The 23,744-nt window shown below is 39.2% G+C and overlaps 3 protein-coding genes across 5 annotated transcripts; 1 reads left to right on the top strand and 2 right to left on the bottom strand.

Moving 5' to 3' along the window:
• Positions 1 to 4,726: 4,726 nt before the first annotated feature.
• On the bottom strand, positions 4,727 to 6,980 carry LOC122071161 (cyclin-L1-1). The gene is made up of 5 exons (XM_042635469.1): positions 6,855 to 6,980; positions 6,333 to 6,493; positions 6,137 to 6,218; positions 5,823 to 5,963; positions 4,727 to 5,518 (listed from the first exon to the last, which is right to left on the bottom strand). Exons 2-5 carry the CDS (start codon positions 6,482 to 6,484, stop codon positions 5,333 to 5,335), a joined length of 561 nt encoding a protein of 186 aa, XP_042491403.1. The 5' UTR covers positions 6,485 to 6,493; positions 6,855 to 6,980; the 3' UTR covers positions 4,727 to 5,332.
• A 2,134-nt stretch (positions 6,981 to 9,114) lies between these two features.
• LOC122071174 (NPL4-like protein 1) lies at positions 9,115 to 15,115 on the top strand. 2 transcript variants are annotated; one of them, XM_042635493.1, is made up of 3 exons: positions 9,115 to 9,270; positions 9,350 to 10,365; positions 14,541 to 15,115. In XM_042635493.1, exons 2-3 carry the CDS (start codon positions 9,382 to 9,384, stop codon positions 14,793 to 14,795), a joined length of 1,239 nt encoding a protein of 412 aa, XP_042491427.1. In that variant the 5' UTR covers positions 9,115 to 9,270; positions 9,350 to 9,381; the 3' UTR covers positions 14,796 to 15,115. The 2 variants fall into 2 exon arrangements, with proteins under 2 accessions (XP_042491427.1, XP_042491428.1); XM_042635494.1 differs by having other exon boundaries at positions 9,135 to 9,270; positions 9,339 to 10,365.
• A 509-nt stretch (positions 15,116 to 15,624) lies between these two features.
• On the bottom strand, positions 15,625 to 19,265 carry LOC122071173 (probable 1-deoxy-D-xylulose-5-phosphate synthase, chloroplastic). 2 transcript variants are annotated; one of them, XM_042635491.1, is made up of 10 exons: positions 18,647 to 19,265; positions 18,330 to 18,458; positions 18,103 to 18,267; positions 17,879 to 18,029; positions 17,532 to 17,803; positions 17,161 to 17,434; positions 16,746 to 17,053; positions 16,371 to 16,652; positions 15,989 to 16,273; positions 15,625 to 15,865 (listed from the first exon to the last, which is right to left on the bottom strand). In XM_042635491.1, the coding sequence occupies exons 1-10, from the start codon at positions 19,172 to 19,174 to the stop codon at positions 15,716 to 15,718; spliced, it is 2,544 nt and encodes an 847-aa protein (XP_042491425.1). In that variant the 5' UTR covers positions 19,175 to 19,265; the 3' UTR covers positions 15,625 to 15,715. The 2 variants fall into 2 exon arrangements, with proteins under 2 accessions (XP_042491425.1, XP_042491426.1); XM_042635492.1 differs by having other exon boundaries at positions 18,746 to 19,263.
• Between the last annotated feature and the right edge of the window lie 4,479 nt (positions 19,266 to 23,744).

The raw sequence follows: 23,744 nt of genomic DNA on the forward strand, positions 1-23,744 counted from the left end.
GGCTTTGGTTTTTTTTTTTTTTGTTCTCAGTATCGGTGGAAGCCGACACAGAGAATGGGAAGGGAAGAAGAAAGATGGGGAAGGAATAGGATCCTTCGGCCCTGATACCAAGTTGATGGGGAACTCTTAGGGATGGGAGGGGAAATCAGAGTAGAGAGGGGAAAAAACGGAGAATCACACTCAACACATTCATTCAATGATCAAATCACTCTCTAAATCTTTAATCGATTACAACCAATATATAGGAAAATAGGAACATAAAATTAGAAACTTAACTGAAATGGAAACTAGCCTAAACTAGGAAACAACTATAAAAAGGAAACCAAGCAAGGAAATAAATCCTACTCCTACGTTCAAGTCTGGAAAATAAAAGCATGAAATAAAATACTAAGTAAACTACTAATTTTATTTCCAACCCTTGTTGGACCAAAACCCTGGGCTGGACCGGTTCTTCTTGGCTCTTGGCTTCCAAAGCCGGTCATGCTGGTCCAACCAAGAAAGGGCAGTCATATCTGCATCAACTCTCCTCCTCTGAAAAGAACTCGACTTCGTCGAGTTAGGGAAAGGACCGAGGAGACCGTCTGAAGGAATACGCTGAATGAGGAACGATCCCACCATCTTCTTGAGCTTAATTTCAGGGAGATCTTTGGCAGGATGAAACTTCAGTCTTGTTGGCATGCTTGAAGGCATAGGTATTGGCATAGCCACAATGCTGTACTTTCTTATCAAACAACCAAGGTCGACCAAGAAGGATATGGGACACCTTCAGAAGGAGGACATCACATTGGACTGTATCCTTAAATCCACCAATAGAATATGTGACCAAGCACTTATCTGTGATTTTGAGATTAGTGTTGTTCACCCAAGCAACCTTGTAAGGATTAGGATGTGGTTCTGTATTCAATCCCAGCTTACGAACAACGTCTTCAGAGACAACATTAGTGCAACTGCCTCCATCAATGACCAAGGTTAGCAACTAATCATTGCACTTCACACGAGTCTGAAAAATACTACTGCGGCGCCAATCTTCATTTTCAGTGGCCTTCTGAGTGGTCAATACATGACGAATGACATAAAAAGGATGTTGGTCCTCGTCACTGAGAGTGTCATTGACTTCACCTGTTGCACGCTCTTCTCTTAAATCAACTGTGTCAGAACCAAGTTGCTCTTCGGGAATATATGGTATAGGAGAATCCTTATTAATAAAAGCAACCAAACGGCTGGGACATTGAGCACTAATATGTCCAAATCCATGGCGTGAGTAGCACCGAACTGTAAATTTTGAAGAATCAGAAGGTTTATCTGAACCACGCCGAGGGGGTGAGTATGGGCGAGTAGGCAGTAAAGATGACATTTCAGAGACATGTCGAGGGGGAGAATACGGCCAACTAGGTCGTGAAGGGGCCATAGATGTAGCACTAGCCTGTGGTTTGCTAGATGACCTCTCTTGGGTAGGAGACTATTGCCAAACGAAACTAGTACCTCGAGAAAAAGTATCTGCAAAATTTCTCCGGTTGTATGGGCGTTTCAGACTTTCCTCAACCTGATATGCTACTTGTACGGCGTCTTCCATGGTAGGTAGTCGACTAGATGCAAGGGCAGCACTAAGTTGAGGGTGCAAACCATTGCGAAATTGGGCCACTAAGACTTCTTCATCCCACTCAAAATCAGAACGAGTGGCCAAATAATAAAATCTAGCAACATACTCTTCAACGGTCAAATTCTCTAGTTTCAACTGTGCAAACCTGAGATGCATGCGTTGCTTATAATCAGAAGGCAATAATCGATGATTCATGATTTCATACATTTCAACCCAAGTAGTGACCAAACCAATGCCTCGGGTTCGGTTCTGTTGTTGTTGCTTGATCCACTAGACTCGAGCTGTGCCTTTCAGTTTGGCCTTTGCAAATAGGATCTTTCGAGCCTCAGTCAACCCGTACCATCTGAAGAATGTATCTAAGCTGTGAATCCAGTCAAGGTACAATTCTGGATTATTGTCTCCATAAAAATCAAGGACATCCAATTTTGCTGCTCTTTCTGCTCCATCATCATGTCTACCAGTCCCATATAGTGGTGGAGGTGGTGGTGGTGGTGGTGGTGGTAGTTGATGCAGTTGCACGATGGACTTAGGAAAGAAATATCTTTTGATTTGATTTTCTATTGTTTTAGAAATAATTTCTTTTTAAATTAGCTAGCTTATAATTTTAGAATAGTTTCCATTTTCAAGTAGTTTCCATTAATTGTTTGATTTTTCCTTTATATTAGTCATGTAATAGAGAATAACTCAGTTAGATTTTCAATTTTGATTTGAAATTGGATGTTTACTTGGCTGAAGCTTTGGTGGCCGTGACTCTCTTCTTTCTTCTCTTTCTATTTTCTTCTTCTACTTTTCTCTTCCTTTTCTGGTTTGTATTCTTTTCTCTGTTTCTGGGTGGTAGTTGCAGTCCCAAACAAAGGGATCGATCTCCCTCATCCTTGATCTGCTTGGACTGAGATTTTGGTGGAGGGTTCTCCTTCCCTAGGCGACCCTAGCCCTAGAATCTCGTCTCCAGAAGGTCGTTCTATCAAGAGGTTTGAGACCAAGTTCAGATCTGGTTCCCTATTACCGCCAGATTTGAGTTTCAGGGACAATACAGCTCCTCTTACTTCTTGTTTGAAGTGTTTATTTGTCGGGGTCAAGAGACCTTAAGGCTGGCAGCCTTCGTTTCGAAGTTCAGGTCAAACCAAGCTCTATCGAAGGAGTCCGATCGATCGGAGTTTTTTTATTTCTGTTCCGCTGGTTTCTGGTTCTCATGATAAGAAGAAGAAGAAACATGTTTTTTTTTTTTTTCTTCTTTTGTTTTGAAAGAGTTTATTCCCTGTTATTACATTAAAACCCCTGTCCTGAAATTTTGTTCTATTATTCCTCCCCCTCACTTTAACAATTATACATTACCCCTCCTCTTCTACTTTTATATTTCAGTTTGACCCTACTATTTATTTTCCTCTCTTAAGCTCTTAAAATTGTTTCTGAAATTACAAGAATACCCCTCAACCATTACATTGAGCTTCTTAGACATTCTGGTGGGCCCTAAGTGATCCAATCCCTGATTTTGGGAATCCGGATCCGCATCAGTAGTGTTACTGGCAGATTCTATGGAGTGGTGTTGGAAGAATCCTTAGATTGAATGGGACTCTTTCCTTTATCTGCTGCCACCAAACAATCAATAGAAACTTGCATGGATTCCACCATTGTTTTTAGGGACGTGACCATGTTAGTGAGAGCATCAAATTTTGTATCAGTTTCTCCTTTATAAGAATTCAGCTGCTGAACAACTTCACTATTGGCTACCATAGTGATGATTAACAAAATGCACTCAAGAATATATGGTAGAATAGTAAATAATTTTTTTTTTGAAGGGCAGAATTGCAATTACTTGAGATTCAAGTAAACCACAAAGGATATCAAGTGTGGGCAGGGAGCTAAATGTAAATAAGGAAAAAATGAGGGATAGAAGGAATTAATAGATAAAAGAGGGGTAATGGGGGAAAAAAAAGAGGAAGTGGAAAGAGAAATAAAAAAAAATGGGGTGGGTTTTGGATTACCGACAAAAAGGTCCTCCTGCTTAGAGACGAAACCAGCAATGGGAGTTCTTGTAATCGACCCAAGGGAATCGACGAAGGAGGAGGGAGACGTTGCGACTCCGATGAAGGGATGGGTGACTCGTGACGGCTTCAACTCACGTATGTCGCTGCCTCTCTCTTCTCATCTCGTCTTCTTCTTCTTCTGCTATTCTTCCGTTCTTCTTCTTCGTCGACTCTCTCTTCTTGCTGTTGCTTTTCTTTTTTTTTTTTTTCTTTTACTGCTATCGGAGAACAGAGGAGGCGGTAGAAAAGGGGCTCGATTCTTCTCTGGACAGAATTGGTTTTTTTTTTTTTTTTTTTTTTTTTGTTCTTAGTATCTGTGGAAGCAGACACAGAGAATGGGAAGGGAAGAAGAAAGATGGGGAAGGAATAGGATCCTTCGCCTCTGATACCAAGTTGATGGAGAACCTTTAGGGAAGAAAGGGAAATCAGAGTAGAGAGAGGGAAAAGGAAAATCACACTCAACACATTCATTCAAAAATCAAAATCACTCTCTAAATCTTCAATCGAGTACAGTCAATATATAGGAAAATAGGAACATGAAATTAAAAACTTAACTGAAATAGAAACTAGCATAAACTAGGAAACAACTATAAAAAGGAAACCAAAGCAAGGAAGTAAATCCTACTCCTACGTTCAAGTCTGGAAAATAAAAGCATGAAATAAAATACTAAGTAAACTACTAATTTTATTTCCAACCCTTGTTGGACCAAAACCCTGGGCTGAACCGGTTCTTCTTGGCTCTTGGCTTCCAAAGCCGATCATGCTGGTCCAACCAAGAAAGGGCAGTCGTATCTGCATCACATTGTTATTTTGGTTTAGTATGCAATTAGGTTTTGGGATTATAATTGGTGAATGAGTCCTACAGTCAATGTTTTGAGTAGCACAAGGCTCCAGATGTAAACACACCCTTACAAAAGTATGCATTTCATCATAAGTTAATAAATAAGTATAGTACAATTGTTGTACCCAAATTCATTCAAAGATTTGTTTTTTTCTTTTTTTTTCCATGTCTCAGGAGTCATTGCCCGCTAAGAATTTATTCTACTAAGTTATTTCTGTCTCTCCTCAGCACACAATTTTCTCTAATATCATTTTTTAATTTTCAGCTGTTCCCTCAAAAGCTTATGATAAGCCATCATCGAACTTCAACGTCACAAACTTTAATCGCACAACCCATTCGTTTCATTTTTCATCAATCATCCCCATATAGCAATAGGCCACCTTCAATTACAACCGTGCTCAGATTCATTAAATCTGCACCAATGCCCGATAGACACTTGTTAGTAGACTTACGTATGGGAAGTTGAAAGTTTTTATACTTAGATAAATGCTATATTCCTTCCTAGTAAAGCATCACATGTCACAGGGTAAAGGCTGCCTTCAATCATCATTTTCAAGTTCCAAGAAGATAACGGGACAACAGGACAAGAACAAATGCAATCCTGCAAATCTTTGACATTCCAATGTTCACTTCATCTACAACAGAACAATAACATAATCCACTGCAACAATTTTAACAGGAAAAGTGGAAGCAACTGTTACTCAGACCATATGCTCTCGGGTTGAAAGTTGAAAGAATTTCACACTCAAATCTGAATGGCTCATAAAAAAATTACTACACTTAAAATATCATTTCAATCAGTGTAAGATGGTATAAAAGAAGGTGAATATGATTTAGTAACAACAAATTACTTAAAGAAGAAATTCATCCAGCTAAGTACCTATCATTTGCAAGATTCCAAGCCTCCTGCCTCAGCTCTGCTGGTGTTTCGAGTGTGGCAAGGTAGTTCGATATGAACTTATGAGGATGTTCGACATGACAGATGAAACCCATCTCTTTCAATAAGTGCCTCTCTGTTCTGTTCAAGTCCATCTTCAACTCTGAATATTTCTGTAACGAAAAATAAAAGAAAATTCCATAGACAACAATTAATCACTATAAAAAGAAGCTACATCAGAATTCCATTAGTGCAAGTGCTACTTGCACCAGCAAACCTAACCAACTTCTGCATAAAAGGGATCATCTGAGCCTTGTCATTAGTACTGGATGGACAGCGGGAAGAAAATCCCAACAGAAGCTCTAAAAAATCACTCAACAATACCATATAAAATAATCAGAAGTTGGTTAGGATTAAGGAAATAAAAAATAAAAAATAAAAGAACCCAAAGTATCCACGTGAATGTTTCAGTTTAACCTTGGAAAAGACATCCAAATGCTCTATAGGTAAATTCTCCCTCCGACATTCCATCCTATGGAATACCATGAGAACATGCTTTGCTTTCCTGGGGCTTTCCTCCAGCTTTGAGGCAAGCCAAACACAACTAGCAGCGACCCTCTGCAAAAAAATTAGATCCAAATGTAAACAGAGTCAGTGTAGAAATAAGATCTTCAAAACCAGATAATGATTGCATTGGGTTTAAAAAATTTATCGTTAAAAACAAAAGAGATTCTATCACATGGGGGGAAAATAATAATTTGGGGAGGGAGAAGGGTTGTAGGGGCCGGGACCTTCACATTAAAGCGAGCAAATGACTTCTTGCAGTAGAAACGATGGAATAGAACTTGGGCCGTTGCCATTACTGCCTGAGGTCTGTCAAAATAAGATTAAGAAAACCGAATATGACGATAAAAAGGAAAATCAATTAAAACAAAAAATTTACAGAGAGAGCAGGATTCACCAAGTGAATATAAAAAAAAAGGATACAATCTGAGCAAAATGCCGCTTTCCTGAATGAGATCACATCCATAAATTCTAAGTGTTGTTTCTGTAGCTTCATCAATTTCATCTTTTCTAGATGGTGAGTTTTTTAACTGCTCATCCGTCAGGTAGAATGTATCAATTGCCGTGTAAATCATTATGAACAACTGCAAAACAAGTTTCAGATAAGGGTAAAGGGTACACCCATGAAGCCAAAAGCATTGCAGACAATCCATGATTACAATCAGACCATCTAATCGACTAGCTTAAGCCAATGCCTTTTAACTAAGTGCAAATTATCTTCTTTTAGTTTCTCTCTTTTTAATCCGTGCTGCAATTGAAGCTCAGATAAATGAAAATTCCACTTAATACTTCATCAAACGAGTGGAAATCAAGTCATAAGTGGTAACTGATCAAACCCTAGCTGAACCTATTGTTGAATTTTGAAGGAATCGAATAATATAGGAATCTAATAAACCCAATCGAAAGTAGATGGATAGAAGAATGAAGAAGATGGTATCAACTGACCTACGCAGATTTGCTACTTTTAACGTGGATGATCTCTCGACGTTCTGTGGAACGAAGACCCAAAAGCAGTTCCTGTTCGTCCGACGTTGGAAGGGCGAAGGAACTCGAAGACACGAAAAGGATTTCAAAATTAGACGCTTGAGTATTTTCAGTCTCTATTTAAATATCAAAATTACATGATTACCCTTTTCTTTTTTCTCTCTTTCCAGAGTTTTTTAACAAAAAATATTTATGCTAAAAATTGGTTTGAAATTACAAAATTACCACCTCAAAGTTTCAGTAAATAAAAATATCCAAAATCATGTTTGAATTTACAGAAATATCTAAAACAATAGATCTCTTCCGTCTTCAATAAATAATCTATTATTTTGTTAACTGAAACTTTGAGTGATAGTTTTGTAAACTTAAATCAGATTTTAGATATTTTCATTAATCAAAAGAAAAAAAATTCAAAAGCAGATAATCATGTAATTTCTTATTAAATTTCGATTTCAAACTCATGACTATTGTTGAAAAGGTGTACATAGCAGGGCTCGATTGTAATATGACTATGGTTAGAGAGTTTTGTGGAGAATAATGATTCTATAAACGACCCCTTATAGGAAATGTTTATCTGATCTCTGTAGTCAACCCTATTTAGTTGAAATAAGGTTATGATTGTTGTTGTATCAATGGTATCCATCAATTATTTTTTTATTTTTCGTTTATAAAGTGATAAATGAGTCAAGAGAATAAGTAGATTGCTATTGCTTTATAAGTAAACTAGTGTCATTACAACATAGGTCTACCAATCCACAAAATTACAACTCTATTCCATTTTCTCACATGGTAAATATTGGTGCTAAACTGGATAGGATTCCTCTCCATAAAATCATGGACCATAGAGTGATCTTCCCAGTTGGGGTGACCTCGAGACGTACGCTCGGATCCTCCCAACCGTGGAATCACTTTATAGTGTACGAGCTCTAAGAATAGGCTCCACTAGGGGTGTCAACGGTCCGGTTTGGTGCGGTTTCGATCTTGTTCCACCGGTTTCGGTGTGACTTTGGAACTGACCAAAATCGACCCATTAAGGATTTATCGGTTTCGGTCCGGTGTCGGCTTCGGTGCGGTTTGGGTTTGGGTTGGTACCGGTTTGGATTTATCAGGTTCATTTCGGTTTGGATCGGTTTTTTAAACCGGTATGGAGCCATTAGAAAACAACCAAATGTTGAACTGTTGAACTTCGGTTTCTTAAATTGATTTGTAACCGGGTTGGTTTTGGTTTTTGGTCTAGTTTGGATTCGACTTTCCATACAAATGTATACAAAATTATGCAAATTTTGATTTTTTTTAATGAATTTTGGAGTGTTTCAATTTCTTACGGGTTTGGTTTTGGTTTCGGTATGGGTTTTGAGCCGGTTTCGGTTTGATTTCGGGTTCATCCGGTTTTGGTGTGACTTTGGAACTGACCAAAACCGACCCATTAAGGATTTATCGGTTTCGATCCGGTGTCGGCTTCGGTGCGGTTTGGGTTTGGGTTGGTACCGGTTTGGATTTGTCAGGTTCATTTCGGTTTGGATCGGTTTTTTAAACCGGTATGGAGCCATTAGAAAACAACCAAATGTTGAACTGTTGAACTTCGGTTTCTTAAATCGATTTGTAACCGGGTTGGTTTTGGTTTTTGGTCTAGTTTGGATTCGACTTTCCATACAAATATATACAAAATTATGCAAATTTTGATTTTTTTAATGAATTTTGGAGTGTTTCGGTTTCTTACGGGTTTGGTTTTGGTTTCGGTATGGGTTTTGAGCCGGTTTCGGTTTGATTTCGGGTTCATCCGGTTTTCGATGCTATTCGGTTTGGTTTTGGGGTTGCAATACTCGAAACCGAACCGAACCAATGAAGCTTCGATTCGGTTCGATCCGTGTTGTCATCGGTTCGATCTGGCCGATTTTACCGGTTCGGTTTAGGAATTGACACCCCTAGGCTCCACCTTGTTTTGGTTTGTTTCCAACTTAAAGTTCAGTGAAAACCATCCCAAACTAAGATTCGTAGATCAATGTTACAGTAGGATTAGGAAATCTCGGGTGAATCTCAGTGACGTCTGATTAGAATCAACTCAACACCTCTTCAGGACGTAACAACCGTTTATTTATCTCGAGTACATTCTGATACCAATCTGACGGTCATAATGCGTCACATCATGCGTGTCTATCTCATCTCCTCGTGCTCGTGCTCGTGCTCGTCCTCGGTACCTTTTTCTTGCTTGCAGAGGCCGCCACATTATATAGAGAACTAGGAAACCGAGAAGTCCCAATCCCAAAAACTTCTCTTTGCCCTGTATCGTCGTCTCCATTCTTCCTCCGATTCACTTCCCCTCCTTCCATTACAGTAGAAAACGAAGCAGAGATTCAAGGGTTTTCATATGCTACAAGTAAGTTCATATTCACTTTGTTGCTAAATCAGTTCAACTGATCAGTTAAGAGCTTAATAACTGTATAGTTTTTCTCCAGATTTAGCGGTTCCTCTGACAAATTAAGCAAAGATGATGATGATCAGAGTTCGTAGCAGAGACGGCTTAGAGCGAGTGACAGTTGATAACCCTCACATCACGGTCTCGGAGCTCAAAGCCCTAATCGAGAACCAGTTGAGAGTCCCTATATCTAATCAAACCCTTTCGATAAACCAGAACTTGCTTCTTGCCAAAACCCTAGATGATATGGTTCGCTTTACAGACATGTCGAATCCCCAGACTCTCGTTTCTTCGTTGGGAATTTCCCATGGTTCGATGATTTATTTGGCTTATGAGGGTGAAAGAACGGTCGCTGGACCAGCCGTCAAGCCGTCTGCATCGTTTGGGAGGAAGATGACCATGGATGATCTAATTGCTAAGCAGATGAGGGTTAGCCGACAGGAGAATCCGCACTGTGAATCGGTGTCGTTCGATCGAGATGCAGCCAATGCGTTCCAGCATTATGTGAATGAGTCGCTAGCCTTTGCTGTTAAGCGTGGCGGATTCATGTATGGAACGGTGTCGGAGGACGGGAAGGTTGAGGTGGATTTCATCTATGAGCCTCCACAGCAGGGCACGGAAGAGAATTTGATCCTGTTGAGGGACCCTGACGAAGAAAACCGAGTAGAGGCAATTGCATTGGGGTTGGGAATGAGGAAGGTAGGCTTTATATTCACGCAGACGATCGGGCAGAATAAGAAGGATTATACGTTGTCAAATTCGGAAATTCTCCAGGCTGCTGAACTTCAGGGCGAGAATGATCTTAAGGAGTGGGTCACGGCGGTGGTTAAACTAGAAGTCAACGAGGATGGTGGTGCAGATGTTCACTTTGAAGCTTTTCAGATGAGTGATATGTGTGTGAGATTGTTTAAGGAAAGTTGGTTCGAGACTGATATCCTAGCAGATGCAGACCCGAAGCTATCTCGGATGAAGAAAGATGTAGTTGTGGGTGTGAAGGATACCAAGGAAGTTGACAACGATTTCTTCTTGGTGGTGGTTAAGATATTGGATCACCAGGTACGTTTCAACTGACTGATTTCGTTCATTTTTCCATGTATTCTTTTGCTCTATCTGATGATCAATGAATATATATCACGTTGAAAATCGAACAACAACTAATCTTTATTCTACAACCAACTCCATGTTAGGTGTTAACCTTCAGAATTCTTAGGAAATGGCTGGCCCCATTTGTGGTCTGGCATTGAGATAGGCAACTATCTATATCTATTAATTATCTCTTGACAACAAGGAGAAAACCATCTTAAATCAAAATACCAGAGAAATCCAGGATATTCTTAGCATTAACTTGACAGGACCGCTGATTTTCAACTGAGCCTATAACTATCAAAAATAAGAAAGGGGGAGGGGGATGCCAACTGCCTAGTTAAGCATATTTCAGAATGAGTAGAGCTCCCTAGCTGTGGTAGGGCTTGCCACCACACCACATATTATGCTTTTCTATATTCTGCTTAGCTGTTCCTGAAACTTTTTCCTAGTTGATGATGTTATGGTTGTAACTGCTAAAGCAATCGATGCATCTGATTTTATCTTCATATGGTGCTTCCACTTTTTATTTGTTCAGTTTCGTTTATGCATCTAGATCTTTATGTATTTATTTGTTTGCCTACAAAACAGCTTGCATTTGTTCTCTCTCTCTCTCTCTGTCTCTCTCTCTCTCTCTCTCTCTCTCCGCCCCTAATCCATCCAATCTCCAGAAGTGTCCTGTCATTATCCAATTTGAAATCTTATACTTTAAGATGTCTTTTTGTTTTGGAAACTTAACTTATGGACACTTTTGCTTTTATTTCTTGTCCATGCTTTGGGGAGGGGGGCTTAATGGATGTGTTGATATAAGATTTGGGATCACAGGAAAACCTGTTGCATAACTCTGCAAGACATTATTATCATATAAATGATAGGTCAAAGAAGAAAAACTAACCAATCGGCAATAATTTTTATTACATATTAAATACATACAAAAAAGGTAGCAATCAGGTAAACTGGCTAGGTATATAGATCCCTAAAGGGAAGAGATCGGGGAGCGAAATGCTGGCTCGAATGCTACTTATTCTATGGAAAGTTGGTTAATCCGCTCCTTCTCAATTCAACATCTTTCCCGCTCTAGAGCAGTAAGCAGTTGAGCAGGTCAGCCACCTCACTTTCTGCAAGAGATCGAGGGACAGGTTCCCTCGAGCCTCCTTAAGGGACTGACTTCAGTTGTGTTCCACACTGTAGATGCTAGATGTTTGTGATAACACCTGTTTCACAAACCTTTGCAGCTTAGGAACATGACCGTGATAAAATTCTCACCATATGACTGTACAGTTCAATTGCAAAAACCTCATAAACCTGAATTTCTTTTTTCCTGAGAGGAAGCAGGCCTGTGTTTCCCCAGGGGTAGGCCATTGGTGGCAGAAAAAGAACTTGGGTGGGCTGTGGCACGGTTCACGTTATCTTGTCTTGGGAATTTCTCATTCTCTTATAAAAGCTTGCATCCACGCCGGGTTAGCTTAACTTGGTTTTTAAAATACCTATATTAAGGAACATCTACCAAAACTAAGTTTTTAAAACTTGGGTCGGTCTTGATCGATACCGATCAGGATCGCCTTGGATCAGATCGTATCAGACGAATTTACCACTGCTTTTTAGTTGATAAAAAAAAAGGAATTTTATTATCTTTTTACCCTTAGTCCGTACAAGTGGTTTGGTATCGGATCGGTCAAGACTTGGGATTGATCTCAACGATACCAATCCGATCCGGGCAATTTCGACCAATCTAATCTGAGTTTTAACACCATGACCAGAAACAGGTGGGTATATCAATTCAAACAAAAAATAGGTGCAACACAAATTTTCAGTTTTCATGTGAGACTTTGGGTATTGCTTAAAATTAAATGAGTGGCTGAACATAAATGACATCTATGGATATAATAAGCATCACAATGAACTTGTAGTAAGTGCAGAATCAAACTATAAGACAAACTCCTACTAGAAAGCTGTATGTGCTAGTGGATTTGGGAAAGCCCCAAATACTTGACTTCGAGTGCAGGCAGCATATGCACACATCTCACCTATCTTTTGGATCAACATATATATCCCTAAACCCAGGTTAAGTAAGAATCACTCTACTCTGCTGCCAATCAGTTGAACATTGGGCATATTGAGTTGAATGTGTTCAAGGCTTCTATACTTGCTTTCCTATGTTTGTGCTTTGATTGAGAAATGTCTTTACAGTTGTGCTGATGCCTTCCACCATGGGAATTAAGTAATCGAGATGATTAGGTTAATAGTTTAGAAAATTTGAGGTTATTTAGATATGGGTTAAAAGCTCTAGATGTAGTTTTTCATGCTGCTTGTTTTGTGAATCAATAAATGAAAAAGTGGCCAATTCTCCTTGGAGTTTTTTATTTCACCTACTGTTGTGCGATACATATGCCATTTTCTTTATAGAGGCATGAGAAAAAAGAGTCTGGGATGACCTCTGGAAGTTAACATACAGATACATACTCTGACACACTGAATGGTCACTCTTTCAGTTAATGTATATTGTGTTGTTTCCTTCTATGTGCGAAATCCTACTCGTTAACTCATTTCCGACCATAGTGAAGGAAAGGAGTAACATATGTCAACCTCATGAGGATAGTATGAATTAGGATGGAGTATAGTTCTGTACTTAAAATCTAATGTCATCATGATTGAGGTGAAGCACTGCATCCAAACTGTGTTGTTTTTCACTACATTTCTTCAACAAAAAGGAGATTGTTTCTGTATATAATCTCTTAATAATGTAGAGTTGTAGACAAGCCACGTCTGACATCACTTGTCTAACAATTTGTTTATTGTTGCTCTTATGTGACATGGAGGTGCCAATTGCAGGTGTTTTCCACCCTCCCCTTCCTTCTCTCTCTCTCTCTTTTTTTTTTTTTTTGGGGGGGGGGGTTTGGGGGTGTATGGGGGGAATGGGGTGGGATAAGTCAGTTATTTGTTTTTTCTCTCGCTTCAAAATTTTAGAAGGGAAAAAGGATTGCCGCAACGCCAGTGTGCAGATTCCTACGCATGGCCTCTCATATTCCACCCATGGACCACTCTTTTTCCTCATTAACACCCCCTACTGGATGATTTTATTTTCCACCTCCTCATCAGTGGGAAACTGTACTCCGGTGTTGTAGTGATCCCTCTCCCATTTTAAAATTAGTAACTAATGTTGAAAAATTCTAGTAATGTTTTTTATGAAACTTCCTGGATTTTGTTCAGCTGCAGAAGATTAATCTCTTCCCCCTCCCCCCCCTGAAACTTGTAAAAATATGACCTTTTTCTTAAATCAAAACTGTAGGATTTCTGTCCAAACTTTTGAAGTCCCCTCCCCTCTACCATAACACCCCCACCCACATTATGTATTTTAGGAATTTTAATCTGACTTCCTTAATAATTATGAAAACGTCAAGCAATGTTCATAATTTTAGTCACAGAAGTGGTCTTTTTATGATGTCTATCAACTATAAGCATCTCCCAAACGCATATGCGTCACCCATGGAAGCTCATTCGGATTGAGTCAAAATGTCCCAATTCATTGGCACAAGTCCTCAATCCGAAAAAAGGCTCCACTAGTAAACAAATATGCATGTATTCTTAAAAGACCTCAGTGACAAAAGGAGATTAATACACCACATAGCCTCAATTATCAGAAGTAGGTAAATAAACCATGTGTGCACACATGATAAACAATTTGCCATAACAAAATGATGCTTAAATATTCTTAAGAATAAAACAAGATATTTGTGTTTGGAAACTTATGTGGATGTTTCCTTTTTTTTTTTTTTTTTTTTTGTGGGAACACCTGTGGATGTTTATTGTTTGTTCCAGATTTTAATAATGGATGAATTATAACGTAACTATGCATCATTATGTATGTATATAGTCATATTTCAAGTAATTTAGATAATGCTATTGTTAAGTTATGGATGCGCAGCAGTAATGGCGAGTGATAATAGCCCCATATGTACAGTTGAATAAATATTCATCTAGTTTGGAGGAAGAGCAATGTACTTCCTAGATTCAGTTTTTTCTTGCACAAATAGAAAAGAAATAAGTTGGTGGCATTGCACTAGTTGCTTGAGATATTGTTTTTTTTTTTTTTCAAATTTAGGATTACTTATGTGGTGTTCCTTATATGAATTTTTATGCTAATGCAGGGGCCACTTTCATCAACCTTCCCAATTGAGAACAGGAATACCCCAGTAACAATGAGGGCCCTAAAGAATCACCTGGATCGGACAAAGAGCCTCTCATTTGTGAAGCGAATTTCCGATTTTCACTTGCTGCTTTTACTGGCCAGGTTTTTAGACATAAATGCTGATGTTCCTGCATTGGCTGGATGTGTACAGGCACAGGCAACCGTTCCAGAAGGATACCAGCTTATAATCGAGTCCATGGCCAGTGCTTCTTGATGGTGATTACATGTTTTCTTGAAGAATATGTTGGCCCAATGAAGCAGCCTCCATTAGCTTCTGGCAAACATGCATGCCATGAAAATGGCAGTTTGCCTCTTACATTTCCTTATGATTAGTCAAACCAAGGGTTCTATTGTATAAGTTTGTCAGGACATTGATGTTTATAAAAATATTTGTGTTTACTGTCATTAAACCTTTCAATGTTAGCTTTGGTTACTCAAGTCACAAGATTCAAAAAGGCATTGAGGAGCTATGATTACTTGAATTAAAAAGGCTGTGATTGGTTTATACATGGAATGAAATTATTTCCTTCATGACTTTGAAAGTCTCCTTCTGGTTGGATATAAAATGTTGTAAAGTTACATTATAACAAAACTAAATAAAATGGAAAATTTTCTTATCATTACCAACAATGATTGTGTATACTTCTTCAATCAAATCATTCAGGATGTGTTTGCATTTCACATGGAATGGAGTCATCTCATCTTTGACTTTTCTTGGATGCATTAACTTCTAGCCTTAACATTGATTTATGTTGAGGTATGCTAGTTGGTTAATGTTGAGTACAAAGGTCATATGGGTTTCTGTGAAATGAAACCATTTCTATATTCCATTCATGTTTTTTGGTCAGTGGATGGAAATCAGTCATTTTTTTGTTGATTATACTTGTCCAAGTGAAATTATCATTTGGTAGATCCCAAAGCTCATTCAAATCCACCATACAATTGCTAACCATTAGCCAAACTTGAACCTTTTCATTTCTCCGTCCAGCTTAGTTGCTTTTTTTCCACCATTTCCCTTTTGGATTAAATCAAGAAGCTTTGAATTCAGCTAAATCTTCTTTATTGCTAAAACTTCCCTTTTTCTTCAGACAATCAGTGTACACTGTAATTCCATTTTCTATATTTGGTGGGTGATCACCAAATGACCTCCAGGGCCTCTCTGGTTAATCCGAGTGTGTCGAATACAGTTGCAGCGATATGAGATGGTGTGAGGCCAGCTTCAGCCATCTGATCAGATGGTGATCCATGCTCAATGTACCGATCGGGCAGAACTAGCGGTCTCCACTGTACCACCCAAAAAAAATGCAGATCACAAAGTAAGTATTCCTGATTCCTGCAGATTTCCACACCCTCTTACAGAACTACTAATGCCCATTGTATCCAATTCTAAATCATATAGAATCATACCTTTGTTCCTCCGTCAAGAAATCCATTGAGGGCTAAGAACTGAGCAACATGAGACCCAAACCCTCCAATTGATCCTTCCTCCACTGTGATCAGAATTTCATGAGATTTAGCCAGGTTTTGAATGAGGGCACAATCAAGTGGCTTGCAGAAGCGTGCATCTGCAACTGTCAACCGTAAGCCATGACGTTCCAGTAAAGACGCTGCAGCTAAACAGCTTTGAACCGCTGTTCCATAGCCCAAAAGTGCCACTCTCTCACCCTCAATCAAAATTCGGCCCTTGCCAACCTGTTGGGGAAATAAACCAGAAATTTGTGTTTATATCAGGGTGTTTGTGAGACAACTTCCTAATGAGGAAAGAAATTATGGGTTGCTGCAAGATTACCTCCAGAGGGGTACCCTTGTTCCCCGGTGGCAGCTGAACACCAATTCCGTTTCCTCTTGGATATCGGAAGCAACTGGGTCGATCATCTATGGCAGCAGCAGTTGCAACCATATGGAGAAGCTCTGCCTCGTCTGAAGGAGCCATCACCACCATGTTTGGAAGGCATGCCATGTAAGTTACATCAAATGAACCTGAATGTGTTGGCCCATCGGCACCAACCAACCCGGCTCGGTCCATTGCAAACCTCACTGGCAATTTCTGCAAGTCCACATCATGAATCACCTGCAGTATGGAAAATGCTTTCAGCCTTGCCATATTTACTGTCAAAAGATGAACATTACTATGCTAATCAAAAAATGGAATCACTGAATTTACTTGATCATATGCTTTCTGCATGAAGGATGAGTAGATAGCACAGAATGGTTTAAGGTCTTCACAGGCTAGGCCTGCAGCAAAAGTGACCGCATGCTGTTCTGCTATGCCAACATCAAAGCATCTCGTTGGGAAGTGGCGGAGGAATAGATTCAGGCCTGTCCCTCCTCCCATTGCAGCATGTATAGCAACAATGTCTCTGTCCACCTCTGCTTCTGCAATTAAAGCCTCCGCAAAATATGTGGTGTAAGATTTAGTAGGAACAGGAGCTTTGAACTGCTTTCCAGTTGCTGGATCAAACTTAGTAACACCTGCAAAAGACAACCAATTAATTGATATATTGTTCTTTTTGTTTTCCTTAATACCCAGTAACCCAAATGGGGCTACTTCATTGCTCAAATTATGATTCTGTGTTTACCATGGTACTTATCCGCAGCTTTCTCTGCGTATGGATATCCTCGACCTTTGTGAGTCACAACATGGATGAGTACAGGACCTGTTGATTGAGTTCTCTTAACTTCTCCAAGAATGGACACAAGATCATCTATGTTGTGGCCATCAACAGGCCCAATATAATAGAGACCAAGCTCCTCGAAGAGTGATGAACTGGATCCACTGATCATCCCACGGGCATTTTCATCAACTTTTGCTGCTAGTGCATGCATTGGCCTACCAATCTGCTTTGTAACTCCCTGCAACAGTCATAGTTATGGAAGAAAACCAGCCACAATTTAGTGTTTCAAGAATCAATCACTAATTGGTTTTATCTGATTGGCGTAAAGTTAGTACCTTGGCAGCTTCCCTTAGTTGTCTAAAGGGCCTACTGGACTGCAACCTACTGAGTGCACTGCTCAAAGCTCCTACAGGTGGTATAGGGCCATCAAGAGAAGCAGTTGGTAGGGAAACCTGTTTGTTGTCATTGAGGATCACAATCATGTCTGAGTCTAGGTACCCAGCATTGTTCATGGCTTCATAAGCTTGGCCTGCAGTCATGGCACCATCCCCTATAACTGCAACTACATGGTTCTTTCCCCCCTTCAGATCCCTTGCAACAGCCATCCCTATTTCACCAAAACAAATTGCCATCAGAAATCTTTATAGACTCAAGAGGGAGATATACAAGGATAAAGAGATACCCAAGGCAGCAGAGATACTGGTTGAACTGTGACCAACACCGAAGCAATCATATTCGCTCTCGGAGCGTTTGGTGAATCCCGATAGCCCATCTGTCTGACGTATAGTTTGCATCTTACCTTTCCTCCCAGTCAGGATTTTGTGTGGATAAGTCTGTATGATCAAAACAGTGGAGTAAACTAAGTGGGATAGAGTAGAGAAGAAGAAGAAGAGCCTTGAGAGGTACCTGGTGACCCACATCCCATAGTATCTTATCCTGGGGAGCATCAAAGACGTAATGGAGAGCCACTGTAAGCTCAACCACTCCAAGGTTTGAACCCAGGTGACCTCCGGTGGCAGAAACGTCGAAGATGACACTGGAACGTAGCTCATCAGCGAGTTGTTCAAGTTCCTGAATCAACAGTTAGTCCAAATATATAGAGTAAAAAGCTCCTTTCAATTCACTTTCTCTACCTTAATTGATAGATTTTTCATGTCGATTGGAAAATCAATAGTGTCCAAAAGAGGAGTTGGTGGTCTCTCTGAGTGATACTCTCCTTTCTCTGATAGTGATGCACATACACCACCCCACCTTTTCTTGGCCTGCACCAAATCATATCAAAACTACTAATTTCTATCATTTTTAATGCTGATCATAAAATTGAGACCTTTGAAAGTAACTGAGAACTAAAATATATTGGTGGGTCTTCCTTATTTTTAAACCATCTGATACATGAGACAACTAGAGACATCAGAAGAAACATTCAAAATTAAACGAAAGTGACAAATACCCAAAATTCTGAATTCCTTCCATATTCTCCATTCAACAATGTGGTTTGGTTGGCTAGCATTCTAATTACTGTAGAGATATAGATAAAGAGATTTCCGACCTGGGTAAGCCTGTTCTGATTTGGGTTCTGCAGATCTGCTCCCCTGAACAGATGATAAGAGCTAGAAGTGGGTCTGAGGGGATCTGTAGCTAATTCTCTAAGTAGATGACCAGGGAAGGAAAACGATGACAGAGCCATTGGAAATCTAATAGCCTCAATTGCAATTGAACTAGCAAGACCCAACACAGGAACACCAACAAGAAGAACCAATGAAGAGTTGAAAGTTTCAGATTTCTTGGTGGAGAAGAGGAAATGGGTCTCTCTAGTTCTTTGCTCAGAGAGAGAGAGAGAGAGAGAGAGAGAGAGAGAGAGAGAGAGTGAGAGGGAGAGTGGTTGATATGAATCACCAGAGTGATGATGAGAGGTAGAGAGTTGGCTTTCTGAAGGGCTTAATTTATAATGGCTTCCCTCCCACCATAGTTGGACCATTGGAGTTGCAGAAAAACGGAAGCTCTTCCCCCATTGGACCACGTCATTGGATACAACAAAATGGTGGGTTTGTTAATGAGAAAAATTTGATCTTTAATAACTTTTCCAAGGAGAATGTTGTCATATCATATGATTTAAGGTTCATATATGTAAAAAAAAAAATGTCATAACTGTTTGAACTCCTCAATGAAAATTGTTGGAGACAATGTAATGAGGACATCAAAGTGTACAGGCCCAAGAAGAAGAAAAAGCAGTCATCTTTGTGGCTGGAAGAATAGAAAGAAAAAGATCTTGTGGGCCCCAAGCTTGATATTTTAGAAGATCTTGTGGGCCCCACGATCGATCCAGAATTTAGAAGATCTTACAAGATTTTAGAAGATTTTGTGGATTCCACCAAATCTTATTTGATTCTAGTACTTTGCTTTAAATCTAGTGATATTTGATTGTCTTACACAATTAGGAAACTAAGATTTCTTTATATTGATCTATTATGTAGTTTTTTATTTCATGCAATTGAGTTTCTAAGTATCTTTTTATTTTTTGAAGTTTATTCTATTTAAGTGTAAGGCCATTAGTCATTGTTTATTTTCAATTAATGAAGAATATTGAAGGCAAAACAGCCCCAAATCCCTCCCCACGATTTCTCTTTCTCTCCTCTCTCCCTCTTCTCAGCTCTCACTCTCGGCCTCACTGTTTTACGCCATCCCTCTCTCTCTCGGTTCTCTCTTCTCTCTCCACTCTTCTCTCTTCTCTCTTGTCGCCTCCCTCTCTTTTTCCATTCTTTTTCTGCTGTTGTTTTCTATTCTTTGAGGACTGAACTGCTACTGCTCTATATTTTCTTTTAATGTTGGACTGTTGTGGCTGATCTCCTTTCAATGAATGGGTGACTGTTGGCTGTACCTGCTGTCCGTGAGTTGCTAAGAGCCCCAACATCATTCTCCAAATTACATCGACAATACTGAGGATCTCTACACAACCATCTGGACTTGTCTTCATCAACTAAAGGTGGACTGCATCTCTTTATTTTTGGAGGACCTTGATTTCTTCTCTTCTCCTCAGATCTGGACAGCAGCATGGTAAAACATTAAACTAAACCCTCCCTACCTCCATCAATCCCTATTATATATTGCAACCCATTAACATTGAAACCAGCCTTTGCCCTTTGTTTATGCCTATTTTTACCCGTTGTTTTAAATCGTTTCATCATTGTTATATTTCCAAAAGAAACCCTGCTGATTTTCTATTTTAGTTGGTTGCTAGAGGACATTGATTGTTTGCATATCTAGTTTGGGTGCTGTTAAGTTTGTCTCGAATTCTTGACCCATTTTGAAGATTGACCCGATCCGACATATTTTGGTGGCGACCTGAATGGGAATTTTTCTGAGATCTGTGATGGAAGCAGAGGGGTATCGGCCCAAGCCCGAAGCCCATCATTGATCTCGTATGGGGGTGTGGGGGCGTAGCCCCCGCGGTATGGTTAGATTGGATTGACCACGACCCGATGGGTCGACCCATGATTTTGGAGTATATATAATGTACTGTTGCTTGTTGAAAAAGTCATTGTATTCTAGGGTTTTCACGCAGCTAGGGTTTCAGGGCGAGTTTTTCCTCGTCGCTGCTAGGGTGTAATCTCTCTTCTGCATAGTGAATCATCTTCTTCTTCGCCCGAGGACGTAGCACACCACCCTGGTGTGTGAACCTTGTTAAATCTCTGTGTCGACGGATCTATTGTCTCTTTATTATTCGTGTTTCTTGGTGTTTGATCTAACAGGTGCCTAGATTGATTTGTGCTGAACCTAACACTCGTATGTCGTTTGTTCCCTTCCCCATGTCCCCACTTGAAACTTAAGTAAGAATTTACGTATTTTTTCGTCTAGATTATTATTGCTTTTGGCTACTTTGTTTATTAGTCTCGTTTTATCCTGTATGCTTAATCTTGTTTGTTGAGCTTCTTTTTGTCCTCTATACCTAAGCCCCTTGAGTTGACCCTACCTAGTTAGTTAATCTTGTAGAAGACCTAGTCACCTAGGAACCCCCTACATCACAGTGTATGCAAACATTGCAAAGGTACAAAATTTCCTCTACATTGGATATTACAGTGTAATCCAACTAATAGTCAGAAAACTAGAGTCCATCTTCCCTTTCAGTACAAAAATCCATTAACCTTTTTTTTTTTTTTGTGGGGTGGGTGTGGTGGTGTTTGTGGGGAGGGGTTTGGGGGAGTGGGGAAGGGCAACTTTGAAAATATATAATTGTATTGACTTATTTCTTTGGTATTAATTTTTCTATTTAATTAAAAGAATAATTACATTCTATAGAGAGAGAGAGAGGAAACTATGGAAGAGAGAGAGAGAGAGAGAGAGAGAGAGAGAGAGAGAGAGGAAACTATGGAAGAGGGTTCCATGAAAGGTAGTGTGGCCCTAAGCTGGCACAGGGCCAATGAGTGTGTAATGAAGCATCAACAAGGACAAGAATTTTTCTACTAAAAAATAAACAAGGACATGAATTCCACCTTTTATGAGAGGTGGGGTAATCATTTTGCCCCCCCCCTCTGTGTTTAGGTGTAGGGCCATCCTACCTTTCAAACTTATTTTTTGAAAACTACATTGGATCGTTAATATCTTAGCTTCTTACCCTCGTTAAGAGTCAAGTTGTTTTTGTAAGATTAAACACCAAGAAATGGGTCAATCTTCAAAACGGGTTAAGAATTCGAGACAAGCTTAACAATTTTCATATAATGGCTGAAGGGCTTGCAAAATGGTTGAATGGCTCGCACAATGGTTTTAAGGGAAGCCTACCCTGCGCAATTTTGTCCCCCAACCAAATAACATATATATATTTTGCTTGTCAATGTTTGGTACCATCGCTCAATTAGGTTGTAGTAGTGGTACAACAATAATATTTGGGAAAAATAACTTTGTTCGAGAGTGCTGCTTATGCCAGTGCTCTCATGTGTCTATCTCTCTTCTCCTCTTGTGAAAAGATATTTCTCTCCCTTGTTTGAAAGAGGAGAGGGATAATCAGGCTATTGGCATAGGCTGAACTCTCAAATAGAGAACCAATCCCATAATATGTTTTGATTATGAAGTCTTGGATATAATTTTAATTTATTTATTTATTTTTTTATCAATTTGCTAAACATACCATTATAAGACTAAATTTTCCATCAGAAGGAGAGGGGGGGGGGGAGAAAGAAAGAAAAAAGAATAAAAACCAAAAAAGTTGTGAATATCTTTATTTTATTTTATTTTTTTAAATGAAGATAAAGTCTACCACATAGAAAAATCATTTAAAGTTAGCAACATTAGCCCACATTTTCTCACATGGCTTTGACACTATCAAGCAGAACATGTGTAATCACGAAAATAACACCATATAGTTTGGATGATTTAATCTTATAAGTATATGTTTTTACATGATAGTAAACAATCTAGTCGCCAACAAGGTTGATAGTCCTAGTGGAAGGAAGCCCTTGCTTCATTATCGTTCAAGTCGCTGATTGTTAGTTTGAGTCGACATACCCCACTATTGCACATTTTATTGATTCAATGTGCCGTAATAACAAAAATCCTTGTAGTTTCATAAACCAATCTAAAATCAAGGTTTAAAATCTCAAGTGGCTGAAATCGAAATTTGGGTCAAAACTCTGAAACCTAGCCCAAACCAAGTACTTTGTTTAGACTTAGAATTGAGGTGGAAAAAACACTCACCACTCAATTATTCCTGGCGCTACTGTCAAATTCTACCTAGATTTAGTACTCTATCTAAAACATTATGATTTACTTTTCTGTAGAAAGGTAAAGGCTATATGTCAAAATTCTTGAAACATAGAGGAACAAGTAGTATAAGTGTGAATCACAAAAATATCTCCATCACCATAGTTTCAATGATTTAATTTGATTTTCATAAAATCTCATTATGATTGACCTAATGTGCCATACTAACAAAAAGTGCCATAATAAAAATAATTGTTGTTTCTATAATAGGTAAAACTGAACTAAAATTTTCTATATAGTGATCGGAACGTGTAAAAATCCTCTGTCGCACTCATTGGTGCGGTGAGGATCTGGACGACTGAGAGCACCTCAAGGTGTGTGCTTAGGTGCTCCCAGCCACCCAGATCCTCACCACACCTGTACAGTGTGGCAAAGAACGATTGCTCGGTCAGAACTATGGTATCTAACTTATTAATAGCAATGCCTTTTAGAAACGAATTGTCTAGCATTTGACTCCTTACCATAATATATATATATATATATATATAAAAGGGTCATACATTCAAAAGATAACCCAGAAGATCAAGGAAATAATTGGATAATTGGTATATTAAAAGTTATGTCGAAATGCATGAAACATAAAATTAATTAATCAATTAATTTTTCGGTGTGCAGCCTGTCTAGACAATCAGACATAGCCCCTTGAATTGATCAGCCACACCTCCCCCTACAAAATGAAAAATTCCCCTTGATCAATGTTTCTACGCATCCCCTATTGGCCCCACACTGGTATAAGGGCCATGCAACCAAGCAACGTCCTTCTTCCCATTTAGAAATTATATTTTGGGAAGGGA

Source organism: Macadamia integrifolia, unplaced genomic scaffold (genome assembly GCF_013358625.1).
Source record: "Macadamia integrifolia cultivar HAES 741 unplaced genomic scaffold, SCU_Mint_v3 scaffold_190A, whole genome shotgun sequence".
Lineage (NCBI taxonomy): Eukaryota > Viridiplantae > Streptophyta > Magnoliopsida > Proteales > Proteaceae > Macadamia > Macadamia integrifolia.